The sequence below is a fragment of the Drosophila arizonae genome, chromosome 4 (genome assembly GCF_054131065.1).
Source record: "Drosophila arizonae isolate 15081-1271.41 chromosome 4, UAZ_ARI_1.0, whole genome shotgun sequence".
Classification (NCBI taxonomy): Eukaryota; Metazoa; Arthropoda; class Insecta; order Diptera; family Drosophilidae; genus Drosophila; species Drosophila arizonae.
Window position 1 is genome coordinate 25,380,633 of NC_142924.1, and position 15,995 is coordinate 25,396,627.

Genomic DNA, 15,995 nt, shown 5'->3' on the forward strand with positions numbered 1-15,995 from the left:
AATAAAATTACGCCAGCTTTTTATTTTATATCGATCGGATCTGACTGTGCGATACTCTGCTCAGAGAACTTGAAAGTTTAAGAATAGAAATGTGAAAGCGAACGAGAGAACAATTCAATGAATCCCTAAAATATATCTATGCATATAACAATCAGCTTAATGTAATGAAATAGACTTCATTTTTGTACTACTTATATACCTACTAGAAATTGAACGAAGAGTTGAATAAATTTAGTTAAATTACTCCATAGTATTATAGTTCCTAAACAGTCTATTTAACAATTATACAGAAGCATTTGAGATATTATTGAACTATGAATTCAATATGAAATAGTCTCTATATTGAGTGGTTCTATATTACTGGGATCAATGCGCTCTATATAAGGAGCACTCGAAACGCGAACTTTTTCATGCGTGTTGTATCTCATATTTGCAACAATAATAATTAAATTATGTGTGTAAAATATGCACTGGTCGAGTTCCGTGGCTCGTTAAGTATGCGCCCCGTAGCGCCGTCAAGCTCGAAAATATGCAATTGAATTTAAATATTGCAAGCGTAGCTCCAAGTTTGTGTGTGTATGTAAATAAATGTGTGTATGTGTGTGTGTATGTGAGTGTGCGTGTATGTGAGTGTGCGTGTATGTGAGTGTGCGTGTATGTGAGTGTGCGTGTATGTGGTATGTGGTGCAGCTTCCTTAAAATAAGTTTATTTAAAAAGCTACGACTTTTTCCAATCTAGATCTTGAATAACTCAGGAGCTGTAGCTGCGTTAAATCAATAGCTCAATACATTCCAGACTCAGCCTTCTTTGTGTGTTTACTTAAAATCTATATAAGCCATACCGTTTAAATTCGTTCTGCAGAGTTGCACATAGCCAAGGCTTAAATTAGTTTTGCACTGCAATTAGCAGCCGGCAATAGGGAAGCAGCAGCAGCAGCAGCGATTCAGATAACTTTGCAGTTTCAGGGCGGGATTGGGAAAACCGCAAATGACCTATTACAAAGGGTGTGCATTAATTTCAATTAATTGCGATAAGGCTGACAATGTTTATTGACTATAAAATAAGCAGACGTCATTATGAAAGGAAGAGCAAGAAGTGCACAAAAGAGAAAGGGAGACAGAGACAGAGACAGAGAGAGAACGAGAAAGAGATGAAGCTGGGCTCCATTATGGCAATAACCGCAATGTAAATGACCAGCAGAATGGCAAAAAATAATGTTTATAACGATGATCAAAATCGACGTAGCCGTAATTTAAATTAAATGCATTAAAATTTTCATAAAATGCAACAACCAAATTGTTGGAGCAACAACAGCGATAACAATAACAACAACAACAACAACAACAACATCATCATCAATATAAACAATAATTATAATAATAAAAACAGGAAAAATTGAAGCGGCAAAAAAATACAATTGCAATAAATATGGCAGCACTTTACAGTTCATTAAATCGAAAACAAAAGGCGACCGCCTGCATTTATTTTACCTGTTAAATTCAGCAAGCACACACACACACACGCACGCACGCACACATACAAGCAAACAGCCAAACAGCCAAACAAACCAACAGGCAAACAAACAAACAGGCAAACATTTCAATTCAATTCGTTTTTAAAATACTCACACATACATATGCAAATGCATTCGTATATCAGAGTGTATTTAATGCTGGCTTTATCGCAATTATTGTCATTAGTTTGACAAACGATGCCACAGAATTATGCAGCATTTCAAGCTAATTAAATTTAAGAGCGGAAATGCCAAGTGTTCCACAGAACTTGCTGCCAACAACAACAACAACAACAACAACAACAGCAACAACGAAAAAACTCTGCAATAAAATAGTTGCTGTTACTGTAAAGTATGCTATTTGCCCCAAGAGTGAGTGAGCAGGCACTATCGCTCACACACATCTGTCGCTCCCTCCCTCCCCCTCACCCTCTCGCTCTCTCTCACGCGCAGCAATTGCTTTGTCTACTTCTTGGCTTCGCTTTGCATGTGCGGCGATTTAATTGGTCCAAAAATTGCACGTCAACGTAAATAAATTTTTATTTGAAAAAGTTTATTAAAAATGTTCCATTGCTCAGGCAGTGCACGTAGCGGCCACGCCCTCCTCAGATGCTCATGTGTATGTGTGTGTCTGTGTGCGTGTGTCCGTGAACAAGTGTAGGTGTCTGCGATTGTCCTCTGGTCGCTTTTAGCCATTGGCGCTTTTTATTCCAAACTTTTTACATTTCCTCTATCGTTGCCAGACAGAGGGTATGACAGCCCGCACCCCCAGTATGTAACATATTGCAGGCATTCCATTTGCATGCATACAATGCTATTTGTGGAACTAACTCAGCCGATTTATTGTAAGCAATATGGATACATTATCGCTGTCAATTAATCGCTCAGTAATTGGAGAGGTGCAGACCCTAAAGATCTGCAAGGTATTTGCTGTTCGGCATACAACAGCTAACTGTTCATTGCGGCATTGCTTTCTGCTCTGTTTCGTTTCATTTCATTTTTTTAATTTTGTTATTAAAAAAGTTTGGAGATTTGGAAAAAAAACAATATGGAAAAGTTTTCCTTTGTAATTACATGCAGCAGCCACATACTAAAGATGAGAAATGAAAAAAAAAAAAAAAATAACAATAATAATTAAAATTAAAATACAATTTTATCGCTAGCAACGAGCCAAAGGGGACTCTTCAAATGCCCCTGCGCGTCGGCAATCGGAACGTCGAAGATGCTAAATACTGTTGGAAAATGCTGACTACGTGCTCGCAGCTTTTAGCCAGTTCGCACGGGCCCAATTGGAACGGCTAAGCTCAGCTTCTGGGATATCGCCAGAGGCCAAAGCGTAATAAGGCGGAGTTTCGTGAAAGTCGAGGCAGAATTTTAATTAAACAGCAGCCAAAATAATATTTGTCCACAACGGGCAATCAAAACACATAAACTAAACTGAACTTAAGCTTTACACTGATAATCCTGGAATTAAGCGGCTAACGGTAAACACCCCATCCACAAAGCCTGACGCACCCCACTTCGCAAACAAAAACAAGGACAGGAACGAACGGACGGACGGCGCTGAAAACTTATTTATGCGCGCACTCTGCGTTGTCTGCCCGCTCAAAGGACTCGAAACTGTTATCAAATAATTTATTCGTCTCACCTGCAGCAACAAATTAAGTTTTGTTTTCGTCCAAAGCAACACCTGGAACACACAGCAGCACTACCAGCAGTCAGCCGGCAGTAGTACAAAGGCGGCGAGTAATCCACGTGCCGTCTACTTTTAACTCATTAACCGGGAGGGAAGTGCTGCCCGCTCGTGCCGCTGCTGGCCATTAAAAGACTTATTTTCACACTTGCATAAACTCATTTAGTGCGAGAGCAAACTGAAAACTGTCTGCACAAAAGGCGTGTGGAACCCTCGCCATCCGCTGGCGCCCCTTGCCATCTTATCGCCTGGCTACCTTATCACACGGCACGAGCGAGCGAGAGAGAGAGAGAGAGAGGGACAGGGCGACTGAGAGAAAGCATCGTGACATAAAATTAATGCCCAACCGACAATTTTAATCGGCAACAATTTTTGTCTTGAGTTATGGCTCGAAACGAAGCGAAACGCAACGGCAGGTCGCACCCTTAGACGAGGTCGCGAAAACTTTGCTGCAAAGATTTTCAAGTTTTCGGCGAAATGAGGCAAATGGCCAGCAGCCCAGGGAGTCGAGGTATGTCGAGGTATTCGAAGGACATGCAAACGTGCAGACATTCAAGCAGTCAGCCAGCCAGACAGCCAGCCAGCCAGCCAGCCAGCCGGATGCGTATATTTAAAACTTATTAAATTGCTATAATTTATACGACTTATCTTGTGGGCGCTGGCGTCTTCGTCTCCGTCTCCGTCTTCGCCTCGAGGCGAGGGTGGCTTTGGACTCGTAAAATACTCCGCCAAAAACCGTATAGCACTGCTAAAGGCGCACACGGCGACAGTTCGAGGCAAAGGCAATTAATTTACATGCAAATCGTGCTCAAACTTTTTGCCCTCACTCCAATAAAAAAGCAGTGTCTGCCTTAAAGTATTCTGCGCTTAAAGGCTAATACAGCAGAAGCACCCGCCTACCCCCCACTCACACACACACACACACACACACTTGATTAGTGGGCCTCCTGTTGTGCGCAGCCTGTTTAAAACAATATGGCGCGAGCTGAGGGGCGAGGAGCGAGAAGCGAGGAGCGAATAGCGAGGACTACGACCCTTTTGGGACTGCGACTCACGTGCGTCGATGTCGACAGGTTGCCGTACCTTAAAGGCGCTGCGAGCTCCATGCCGTCCTCTTTGTCATTGTTATTGCTATTGTCTTTCTTCTTGTCTATTCCGGCCTAACAAATTGCAATTTTTTGTTGATTCCTTTTCGTATTGTTGTTGATTTATTGTACAGGTAGAGCAACAGTAACAACAACAGGCACAACGCGAACTGAGTGCACATTAAACATTCCGTAATGAGTTTAAAGTTTATAATGGAATTTTTGATTATGCCAGAGGCGGAGAAGGCACTTGATGGATCCCTCGACCTTTCGGAAAATGCTACACACCCAAAGCATCGAAATTACAGAAAACGGATTATTGGATGTACTGGAAATGAAAGACAGTTTCCCTCGAAAACCGTAAATTTACTGATTTCAATTGCCCAAGCTGATGGGGCTTACGTCTGGGCATACGCCTCGATTCACCCAACTAACAATCGTCTCTGGCTGCCTTCGCCTCACTTTATCAATCCATCATAAACTCGTATGTCAACGTTTGCCCCTCCTCCTCCTTTAGACGACTTCAACCCATTTCCACGCTTGTGCAAATCTCTTAAGCTCCGAACACTTTGTGTATAAAGTAAATTTGTATCTTCATGTCTGTCTCTGTTTTCTTTTTCAATTTCCACAACATAAAACGCGGCCATTAAACGCTTTAAAATCAACATCAGCTCTGCGACGGCGGGGGCAATAAAGTCGATCCGAAATTGCTTCCTCCGCACATAAAATCCAACAACATGGCGAGCCCCAAAATCGTCCTACATGCCTAAATTCCTTTACACAACACCAAACACACCCACACACACATACTCGTATACACACACACACAGTTACTGAGCTTTGCGCACAAACACAGCAAAAGTTAACGAAACACTTTACCATTCGCCTGATTTCCACACCCCCTGCCACGCCCCTCCCTCCACTGTTTCCCCTACCCACGAGCTCTGCCCACTTAATACTTAAATGCAAACGTGTAAATTATGTGATTTTTCTCCGGCGGCCATGTTTGTTCGCAAACTCCATTACCAACATGGCGGGAACTTCCTTCGCCTCGAAATGTGCCCCTCGCGTGCTTCCCCTGAACACATACACCTGTTTGTTTCGAGAAATCGTCGCGTTTTACCATTAAAAGCGAGAAACAACAAACAACAAACAAAAAAGCAAAAAACCTAACCAAGAACCCCTTTATGTGTTTTTCATGTACTTTTATTTGATTGTCGCACGCCTCGACGCTTCGCAGAGCGACCAGCCTAGCTAGGCAGGCAGTCAGGGAGTAATTTATGGCTCTCTTTTAGTGCTTAAAATATTAGCAAATGTTCATTAACGACTATTCAAATTGGCGCTAGTCAGGCTCACTTGGGCACTGAGCGAGCTTTGCAATTACTCAAAAGTACTTAGCACACAATTGACGAACGGAAAGGTTTCTAACTGCTCGGACCAGCGATAGTGCGCTTCACTAAAGTCCGAGTCCAGCTCGTTTCAGCCATAAAATAAGCCTCAGCCTCTCATCACTTAGAGGAAATCGAAAGACAAGCAGAGAGAGAGAGAGAGAGAGAGAGAGAGAGGGAGGGAGATCATTTTATGGGGAAAGACAACAACTGCCACTGAGTGCAGCACAGTGTTTATTAGACTACAGCAACACCTTGCCAAGTGGCGCGCACATAAAATATAAATTTGTAATTTTAATATTATTAAAAATGTTAAATTGCACGCAGCATAAATCTCATTTGGGCTTGTGGGCAACTCGTGGGGGTAGGATGGGCGGAGGAGGACGGCATAAATGCGACAGCTTGTTGGCTTCACTGTGGCCCAGGGGTTGTGACAAACACTTACACTCTTACACACGCACACACACACACACACACACACACACGCATACACACGCATGATGTGCGCATTATACAATAACCATTACTGGCAGCTGCGTTTGCCACACTATTTTTATTGGGCCCTCTTTGCGTGTTGCTTTAATTTAAGCGATTTGCTTTGGGTTCATAAAATCGCCACAGGCTCAACGAGCTCAACGAACGTCAGCCTGTTCTCCTGTCAAGCTATATATACATATATTTTATGAAATTATAAATGCAATTAAATAAATAGATAATGATAGGACTCTCTCTACTCTCTATTCTCTCTGGCACAGCCTCCCCCTGTCGCTGTCTCTCTCACTCCTCGTCCACAGTCTGTCTTGACTGATCAATAGCAATGTAAGAGATAAAGGGAATCGAGTTCTTGCATCATCTCAAAGCTAGCACATCGTGGATGCCAGCTAAGCCGTTGCCATTGACAACTCAACTCGAGCAGCTGATAAGTTAGCTGCTTTTGACCCATTCAATCGATAAATGGAAAGTCAGCTTTACCGCTCCGGCCATTTATTTAATGAGCCAGCTGCGAGTGGCACTTTCGTCCAAAGAGCTATCAGTGTGCTCCCACTTTAGTATCCCGTTTTTTAAAAGTACCCAATGCCCATTAACTTGTTTGAATTTATTTCCGCAATTGCCAGCACCGACTGCTGACTACTGACTGCTATTATGCGTTCGTTAATTATTCACATATATAAATATGCACACACACAGAGACATCCCGAGTCGCAGCACGTTTCGGTCATAAAAATAGCCCCCTATAAAGGGCACGCCCCTAACGTGGGCGTCGAGCTTGGAGAGAGGCAAACCGCTTAACCTTCGCTCCCTAATACAAGTGCCTCTGCAGATCTATGGATATTTATGCATTCCTTCATCAGCACTCACAAAACTCACCCTAGCCCAAATGCAGGAATCTTGGCATTAAATAAATCTCACATATATACATCCTATAAAAGCTTATAGTGGGCAGCTTTAATGCACAGACAAGCAAGCAACCACTCAACCACCCAACCACCCACACACACACATGTGTAAAAAATGACGCAGACATTATTCACGCTATCATCGCACACAGAAGGCAGACGGACAGGCAGACAGACTGTCGGACGAAGCAGCGCAGAAGGGGAGGGGGTGACTCAACTCAACCATTTTGGAAATGCTTTGACTATATCCATTTTGGGTTACCCAACCGAACTATGCTCGCCTGGATTTGTCGCCATTCCCGTTTGCTCGTTTCCTCGTTGTTCTTTAACTCGTTCACACAAACGTACCCACATACAAATGAATTTTATCGGCAAGAGGAATATTAGCTGGGAATTGCATTACTCTCTCTCTCTCTCTCTCTCTCTCTCTGTCTCTCTCTCTCGCTCTCTCTCTCTCTCCCTCTTAGCTCAGTAATCAAACGAATGTAGAATACACCTACGCATGACCATAAATACGTACGCCTAGGCATTAAAAGCATATGTGCTCAGCCGTGGGTGTTTCATTTTCGACTTATAGAGTAAGCAATAAACTCGTTAGGCTTGCTTTTCTCTTGCGTAATTAAAGCTGAATCTGAGATACTGAGGTCGGGAAACTTATTTCATCGACTCTTACTTTGGACTGAGTGCCATAGCCCATCATATTTGCATCAGCTTAAAGCTGAAGCGATGAACAAATATTTTCTACTGATGCCTGCTTTGACAAAGCGAGGTGAAACGTCCTCAAAATATTCAATTTTGGCTCACATTCCATTTGCAAATGTCCCTGGCCACACACATGAGCACATTCTCATTTCCGTATCGACCACATTACTGTTCCCTGGGCTCTGTTTAAGCACCCGTCGTATAATCGAATTATCATCATGGCGTCAACAAATGATTTCTATTTATCCAGCTACTGCTCGCCATTTACCCTCCTGGAAATGTCCTGTCGTGGGTCTAGACGTCCCCAGGGCGAGTTTCTTTTTTGGCATCAGTTCTGTACTCACTGCCATCCGTCTGCTATATGTATGGACACTCTACGTCAACTGAGAGTTCGAAAGGAAGATTTCCGATCAAGCTAAACCAATTCTCCTCTCCCACATTTACTTACATAGGGTCATCGTTAATTAATGCCAGAATCAATAACATTTTCCTATATTCGTACACAAATTTAGCAGAACATCGGATTTTTAAAGGCGTTTATCCCTAACAGGACGAAAGTGTCGAAAATAACGTGGCAGCATTGAAACTCCTTTTTTCTCTTTCGTTTTTAACGTTTTTGTTGTTTTTGGTATTGCCAACGTCATTGACGCTGGTCACTTTCCCTGCTATTCAGCTGCTCGCAGATTCCCTTTTTTCATTTTGTTATTTCTTTTGCTGAGTTCTGTCGACGTTTGTTTGAGGTTATGTTGAATGTCAGTTTGTTATCCTTGTGCAAATCCTTTTACACAAATGAAATTCGGACCAAAGAACGATAAGCAAAACACAATTGTGTCGACAGTCGAATTACCAACGAGACCAACAGACTATTTGCTCCCCGCTTTGCCAACGCAAAATACTATTTGATTTAAATGAAAACATTTTGAGCATGGTGTAATATTTTATATTTGGTTGTACTGAACCCAGTAGACTAATAGCAGTTCCTTCCCTTTACTCTTTCCCACAGATATCAATAAGGGCTCACCCATCGACTACAAAAGCGGATCAGCCTGCTCCACACCCACAAAAGACACGCTGAAGGGCGGCTACGAGCGCAGCACGCAAGGCTGCATGGGCCCGGTGCTGCCGCCAAGGAGCATGAACGGGATGCCTACGCATCATTACTCGGCGCCGATGAACTACCGCAAGGACCTGGCCGAGCGCTGCTCGGGCCAATGCAACTGGGCCAGCATCGCCATGATGGTGGTCCTGGCTGTAATATTTTTCCTGATGGTCGGCCTGACGCTGTCCGGCACTCTGCGCTGGTCAGGGTCAGAACCATGCCCTGTTCTAGTCGGCAACGAGGTCTCTGAGGTGACGGCTGCCAAGAGCACCAACACCGATTTATCCAAGCTGCACAATGCATCGGTACGCGCGAAAAATGGCCAAGGCATAGGAATCGTTCAGGGACAGGCTGGAGGCGGTAGCGGCACGGCGACCGTCACAGCGGCCACATCGAACAGCGGCACTGCTCAAGGACTGCAGTCGACATCCACCTCGGCGGAGGCCACCTCCTCGGCAGCGGCCGCCACGGCAACGTCCTCCTCGTCTTCGTCGCTGGCGCCTTCGACCTCCCTCTCCTCATCCTTGGCAAATGCCAATAATGGAGGTAATTATGCACAAGTTTTAATTATTTTTAAATGAGTTTCCGTAAGTTTCGCAAAAGTACGAAAGTAAAAAGAACTAAACGCGCGAGAGAGAAGGCTTAAAAAGAGGTCTATTAAGAGAGACGTATTAAGCGCTTACGGGAGGCGCTTATAGATTTCTAGCAGCAAGTTTTTCACTCTTTGTTCGTTTGACGCTCAGATATTTATAGTCAACGCTGAATCCGAACTAATTACATACCAAAACGGACAGCAAGACGCGGAGACCAACGGCTAGAAAAAGAGCTGGGATGATTCTTCTGAGTAACACAGAGTCGGTGGTCAGCCTAAGCTACTTCAGCAATCAAACCATTCTCTCAGTGTGTAAAATTTGGCATGTGTGGCGAAATAGTTAATTGTAGTTGAGCACTTACCCATATCACTGCCGTCACTATATCAAATGCTCTAACAGGGGTCTTAATCTTCAATCCATGTCAATATGTACATCCGCAAGCCTTCTAAACGTACAAAAAGCCATAGCCGCTCTCTATTTTGTCCCGTTCTCAATGTGTTGTCAAAGTGTCAGCAAATTTAAAACGCTCTGGTTTATTCCGCAGCATATAATTCATTGCTTAGCCAGCGAAAGTGGATTTGATTTTCGGATTTTGTGCTATGTATTTTTAGGTCAGAGTGCACACATGACACTTCACATTTGGCAATTAAGCTGTCAAATGTTGACGTACCCCCGCATTGTATTACTTCCTATGTTCCTTTGACATTTTTTTCCGGCTGCCTCTCTCTCTCGCTCCGCGTATATAAATATACATATATAACCGGGTTCTAATCGACACAGCTGGTAGTTGGTGACAGGCTAAACAACCTGTCAACTTAGCCCACGCACATTTATGAAAATTCATTCTGCCTGGAATCTTGACAATGGTTTAAGAGTAGAATTTATGCTTAAATAAGGCAAAAGTAGTGGAGTTGCCTGGTGGAGGCCTATTGGGGGTGTCTAGATGTAGTTGCTAACCACAGTGGGGCAAGGTAATGCAAGGTAATACTCTAACTCTCAACCGCTCATCCACATAACCGTAGCAAGTAAAGGAGGCACGAGAGCAGTGTCAACACGGCTGTCTGTCAACAAGGATGGAAACAAACGACGCCGCAATGAAAGAAGTTTAATGGACTGGCAGTGGGGGCAGAACGATGATGATGATTTGCCTGCAGAAACTTTTAGCGACTTAATTACAAGAGCAACTGGAGTTCATGCACAAAAGTATTTAGCTTTGACAACGACGCCAGCATCCCAATCTTCTAGCATGCAGCGGCCCAGGGAGCCAACTGTCATCGCTTTGGGTGCCCAGCAAAGCAATTACGATAAAACTTTGCACAAAATCGATCAAATATTGAAACTTGAGCAGAGCGAAGGAGATGCCATCATAGACGACGACATCAGCGACTATGAGTATGAAGATGAAAGCGAAGACGAGCCAAAGAAGGAGACAACAGAGCGGCCAGTGCCTAAGACTAGGCAACAATTTAGCAAATCATTAAACGGCGATTTGCGTAAAGCAGGTAAAATGCTTGCCAAACCCCAACGGAAGTTGCCGCTTGCCGAGACTGGCGATACCATCGATGGCAACGCTGTCGAGTCAGATACAGAGGCAAGCAGTGTTGCTTCTGTTATTGATGACTATAATCAAACTGACAGCACCATCAGCGTGAGCGTGGAGGGTTCCGCGCTGACAACGACGTCAGAAAGTGACAACGATGACGTTGTTGAAATCGACACCACCGAAAAGAATGGGAGGATGTCCTCAACCGTCTCCATTATTGAAAATGATTTTCAAATCAACCAGAATACAGAAGCACAAGCACAAGCTCCAGCTGCAGCTGTAGCTGAAGTTGAAGTTGAAGCTGAAGCTGAAGCGAAGCAGAAACCTGCCGCTAATGATAACAATAATGAGCGTGATTTACTTGATAACAACGAGGAGCACAACAATAAGGGGCGGCTACCCCCGCAGAGAATAAATCAAACGGTGTCCGACCTAATGCTGAGCGATGCAGCACTTTTGGATAATGGCGACATCGATATAGTCAAATTAGACGAAACGCCCAGCTCCAATGAAGCTAACCTTTACAAGACGGCCGTTGAGCAAGCCAAACCAAGCCCGCACCAGCCTCCGCCAGCGAGTGAGAACGAGGTGTTTAAAGATCAAGATGGTGTATTGCCGGCACGCTTGACACCACTGAAACCTTATGTTAGCGAGCGCATTGATCGGCCCAGTAAGCGCATTCTGGTAAATCTGACCATTGCCACGGAGGGCGACAGCGCCTCCGTCTATACGCTCCATGTTGAGGTGCCGACCGGCGACGGACCCCATAACGTCGAGCAGGTGCTGACCCACGAAAGAATGGCTGGAGATGAAAACAACAATTTGGATAATGGTGGCTCGTGTGTGTTTGAGCCACCGCCCCGAATGCCCGATTGCCCCTGCAGCTGCTTGCCCCCGGAGCCACTAATTTTCGCGGACAACGACAACAGCCCGGTTGACATTGACTCTGCCGTCCCGTCGACAGCGGCACCGCATGCAGAAGAAGCTACTCTCTTAAGCCATCAGCTTGATTCGAGTGATAACGAGCAGGTGGAAAGCCTGACTGACAGCACCGTTACTAACCTTCCTACCACTGACACTAATAACAACATTGCCGCTTCTGATACTAGTTCTGATGTGCTTGGTGGTGAAAAGATTGCATGCCCCGATGTTATGCCTATACTCATACTGGAAGGTGATTGTACTATCTGCTATCGATGCTAACCTCACTTTAAGTGCTTAACACTAACCCGACCGTCAAATAACAGTATATAGTAGACGCAATACAGTTTATAACTGCCTAGGCTATTCTAATAATACAAACCATAATCACATTACAATCCCCAATTATTCCCGCATCTGTACAAAAAACCTTCGAGCATGAACCGTGGCACCAACATCTGGCTGGCTGCATAACGACCATCCTCATCTACTAACGAGAAAGCCGACACATAAGCAACCCTAGATGTGTGATATATAAAAATTAATCCGAATCACCTAATGATCTAGATGGTTATGATCGCATCATTATATCATAAGAGCCCTCTGTCCATATATGTATCTAAGTACTTTACCGAACATATTCTCATTCCATTTATATATAAATTACTTATTACTTATTAACTTACTTATTAACCCAAATGTGAATTGTTTGTGCTTTGTTTTTCATCATCCAATCACTCCACGCAAATGTCGCACTCTTGTCGCATCGCCTGTTTCGCTTCGCCAGGTGCTCGCACTTTCCCGGCGCGTAGTTTTCCGCCAGATGGCACTACCTTTGGCCAGATAACGTTGGGTCAGAAGCTAACGAAGGAAATACAGCCGTACAGCTATTGGAATATGCAGTTCTACCAATCCGAACCGGCCTATGTCAAGTTCGACTACACCATTCCAAGGGGTGCATCCATTGGGGTGTACGGGCGTCGCAACGCGCTGCCCACGCACACGCAATACCATTTCAAAGAGGTTCTCAGTGGCTTCAGCGCCAGCACCCGCACCTCACGTGCAGCACACGTAAGTAACTACCCGGGTCTATGTCTACTAACCTTCAGCTAACGAATTTCACTTTATGTGCATTTCATGGACCACCTAATCATACGTCATGCGTCACACACACACACACCACACATTAACTTATCGCGGACCGCTCACGCGCTTGCTTGCCGCCGCCAGCTTTCCATAACTCGGGAGGTGACTCGCTATATGGAGCCGGGGCACTGGTTCGTCTCGCTCTACAACGACGATGGGGATGTGCAGGAGTTGACTTTCTATGCAGCCATAGCAGAAGATATGACGCAGAACTGCCCGAATGGGTGCTCCGGCAATGGCCAGTGCCTGCTGGGACACTGCCAATGCAATCCCGGCTTCGGAGGCGACGACTGCAGTGAGAGCGTCTGCCCCGTGCTGTGCTCGCAGCATGGCGAGTACATCAATGGCGAGTGCATTTGCAATCCGGGCTGGAAGGGCAAGGAGTGCTCACTGCGCCACGACGAGTGCGAGGTGGCCGATTGCAATGGGCATGGGCATTGCGTCAGCGGCAAATGTCAGTGTATGCGCGGCTACAAGGGCAAATTTTGCGAAGAAGGTAGACCCCAGTAGTCCAGTTAATCCGAAGACATTCCTCTGTCCCCAACCCCTAGCAATTCAATTCAATTCCGACTAATTTTATTCTTTACTCTCCTCAGTGGATTGCCCACATCCCAATTGCTCAGGACATGGCTTCTGCGCCGACGGCACCTGCATCTGCAAGAAGGGCTGGAAGGGCACTGACTGCGCCACCATGGACCAGGACGCACTTCAATGCCTGCCCGACTGCTCGGGTCATGGCAACTTTGATCTGGACACCCAAACCTGTACTTGCGAGACCAAGTGGAGTGGCGACGACTGCTCCAAGGAGCTGTGCGACCTCGACTGCGGCCAGCACGGTCGCTGCGAGGGCGACGCCTGTGCCTGCGACCCGGAATGGGGTGGCGACTACTGCAACACCAAGCTGTGCGATAGTCGTTGCAACGAGCACGGCCAGTGCAAGAACGGAACTTGTCTCTGCGTAACTGGATGGAATGGCAAGCACTGCACCATCGAAGGCTGCCCCAACAGCTGTGCCGGCCACGGTCAGTGCCGGGTGAGCGGCGAGGGTCAATGGGAATGCCGCTGCTACGAAGGCTGGGACGGACCAGACTGTGGCATAGCATTGGAGCTCAACTGCGGCGATAGCAAGGACAACGATAAGGGTATGCATTTAGTGTTCGAATGAGGTAGGGAACTCAATTTTGAAACCACATCTCACCCAACAGATGGCCTGGTTGACTGCGAAGATCCGGAGTGTTGCGCTAGCCACGTGTGTAAGACATCCCAGCTCTGTGTATCCGCACCCAAGCCCATCGATGTCCTCCTGAGAAAACAGCCCCCGGCAATAACGGCCTCGTTCTTCGAGCGCATGAAGTTTCTGATCGACGAGAGCAGCCTGCAGAATTATGCTAAGCTGGAGACATTTAATGAGAGGTAGGTGCTTCCTTGTAGCCAATTTAACGCCCGCCGTTTTTAGTTTAATTCGACAAATTGTTGGGAAAGTTCAAGTGTATAGTTTCCAGAATTGGCAAGAGGCCCGATGAGGGGCCATGTTTCCTGTATATTACAAAATATTTAGCTGAATCTCATATGTACTACCAATCAAATATTAATCAAAATAGTTTGCATAATTAATATTTTTATGTGTTTAAATATTTATGTTTTTCGTTATCGTGCCCTCGTCTAAAACAAATCCCTATTAAAAAAGGCAAGACATTGCTGAACACAAGTAATCCCAATTCCCATTGAAAACCTTGTAAATAAATCCCCACATGTCCTTTGTTCTATACTATACCGTAAAACTAAACAAACCAAATCAAATGAAATCATTAAGGTATACTAATAAGCTTATTTTCTATTCTTAAGGATCTTAGGTATATGAATAACTTAGATTAGCTGTTAAGTACACCTTTCACAAGGAGATGTTATCATGTTCACCTCGCCCTTGTTACACAATACTCTTTCCAGAGGTCCAATCAATCCTCCGACTCTTAATTGATTCTCAACTAACTAAATCAAGGCTTCTTGTGAAGGGTTCGGCTAAGATTTCGGTGTCATCGAAAGCAAACATCTAATTTTGTTTCGGGTTTCATAACACTATCAATTCTAGTAAAAATAAAAAACAAAAAAGTTAAGACAACGACAACCATGCTAATTCAAATATTTTTCTCTCTGCTCTCTTTTTCTTCTCATCACGCGTGCCCTAAATTCGAATAATGTTGACTAAATACCTAAAAACTTTAACTACCACTCGATCCTCCTAATACTACTACTACTCGATACTAATTCCCATACAAAATAAACACATAAACCAACATTTGCGCAACCGAATTCCAAATGCTTTGTATTGTAACTAACGAATTCTATTCGCTACTCGTTGCTCTCGCTAAAAATCAAAATCATATACTAACAGCATTTTTTGGAATTATTTCAACGCAAGGTAAGCAAGCGAAAAACCGGTATTAAATAATACTACAAATACTACAAATACTAATTCTCGATGGTTGTTTGGTACACTCATTTAATTTCCACTATAATTTTCCTTATTATTTACTTTAAGTACAAAGATAAAACTAATTTAACTTTTATTTTATAGCGTAGTTTATATAAATACTTTTATAAGCTGATTTTTGTAGCTCTTCTTTTATTATTATTTCGAATTCAACATACTTCTGGGATCGTACATATCCCACTCGTTACGTGACTCGCCAGACAACCAATAAAATATTTGAATTTTTAACATACGTATAAGCTATATAAGCTGTTGTACTTAGGTCAATGCTAGGTCATACACAAAGCTATATACCAACAGAAAATATACATATATACATACTATATTGTTCAAATTGTAAACCTTTGTATGTGTTGATACGAGTCTTATGTTATGTGCGTGTGAACTTTTATCATTTGTACTTATCGCATCATTTCCTTTTCT

General features: G+C 44.2%; 1 protein-coding gene across 7 annotated transcripts in view; it reads left to right on the top strand.

Moving 5' to 3' along the window:
- Positions 1-15,995, top strand: part of Ten-m (teneurin transmembrane protein Ten-m) — a 138,455-nt gene that overhangs the window by 116,047 nt on the left and 6,413 nt on the right. For 3 of the 7 annotated variants that reach the window (XM_089468325.1, XM_089468327.1, XM_018007437.2), the window contains 7 exons: positions 8,783-9,424; positions 10,494-12,188; positions 12,723-13,006; positions 13,166-13,577; positions 13,678-14,223; positions 14,287-14,494; positions 15,474-15,500. In XM_089468325.1, the coding sequence (XP_089324451.1) occupies positions 8,783-9,424; positions 10,494-12,188; positions 12,723-13,006; positions 13,166-13,577; positions 13,678-14,223; positions 14,287-14,494; positions 15,474-15,500 (3,814 nt within the window). The remainder of the gene's footprint in view (positions 1-8,782; positions 9,425-10,493; positions 12,189-12,722; positions 13,007-13,165; positions 13,578-13,677; positions 14,224-14,286; positions 14,495-15,473; positions 15,501-15,995) is intronic. The other 4 variants (XM_089468329.1, XM_018007440.2, XM_089468326.1 and 1 more) reach the window with 3 other exon arrangements.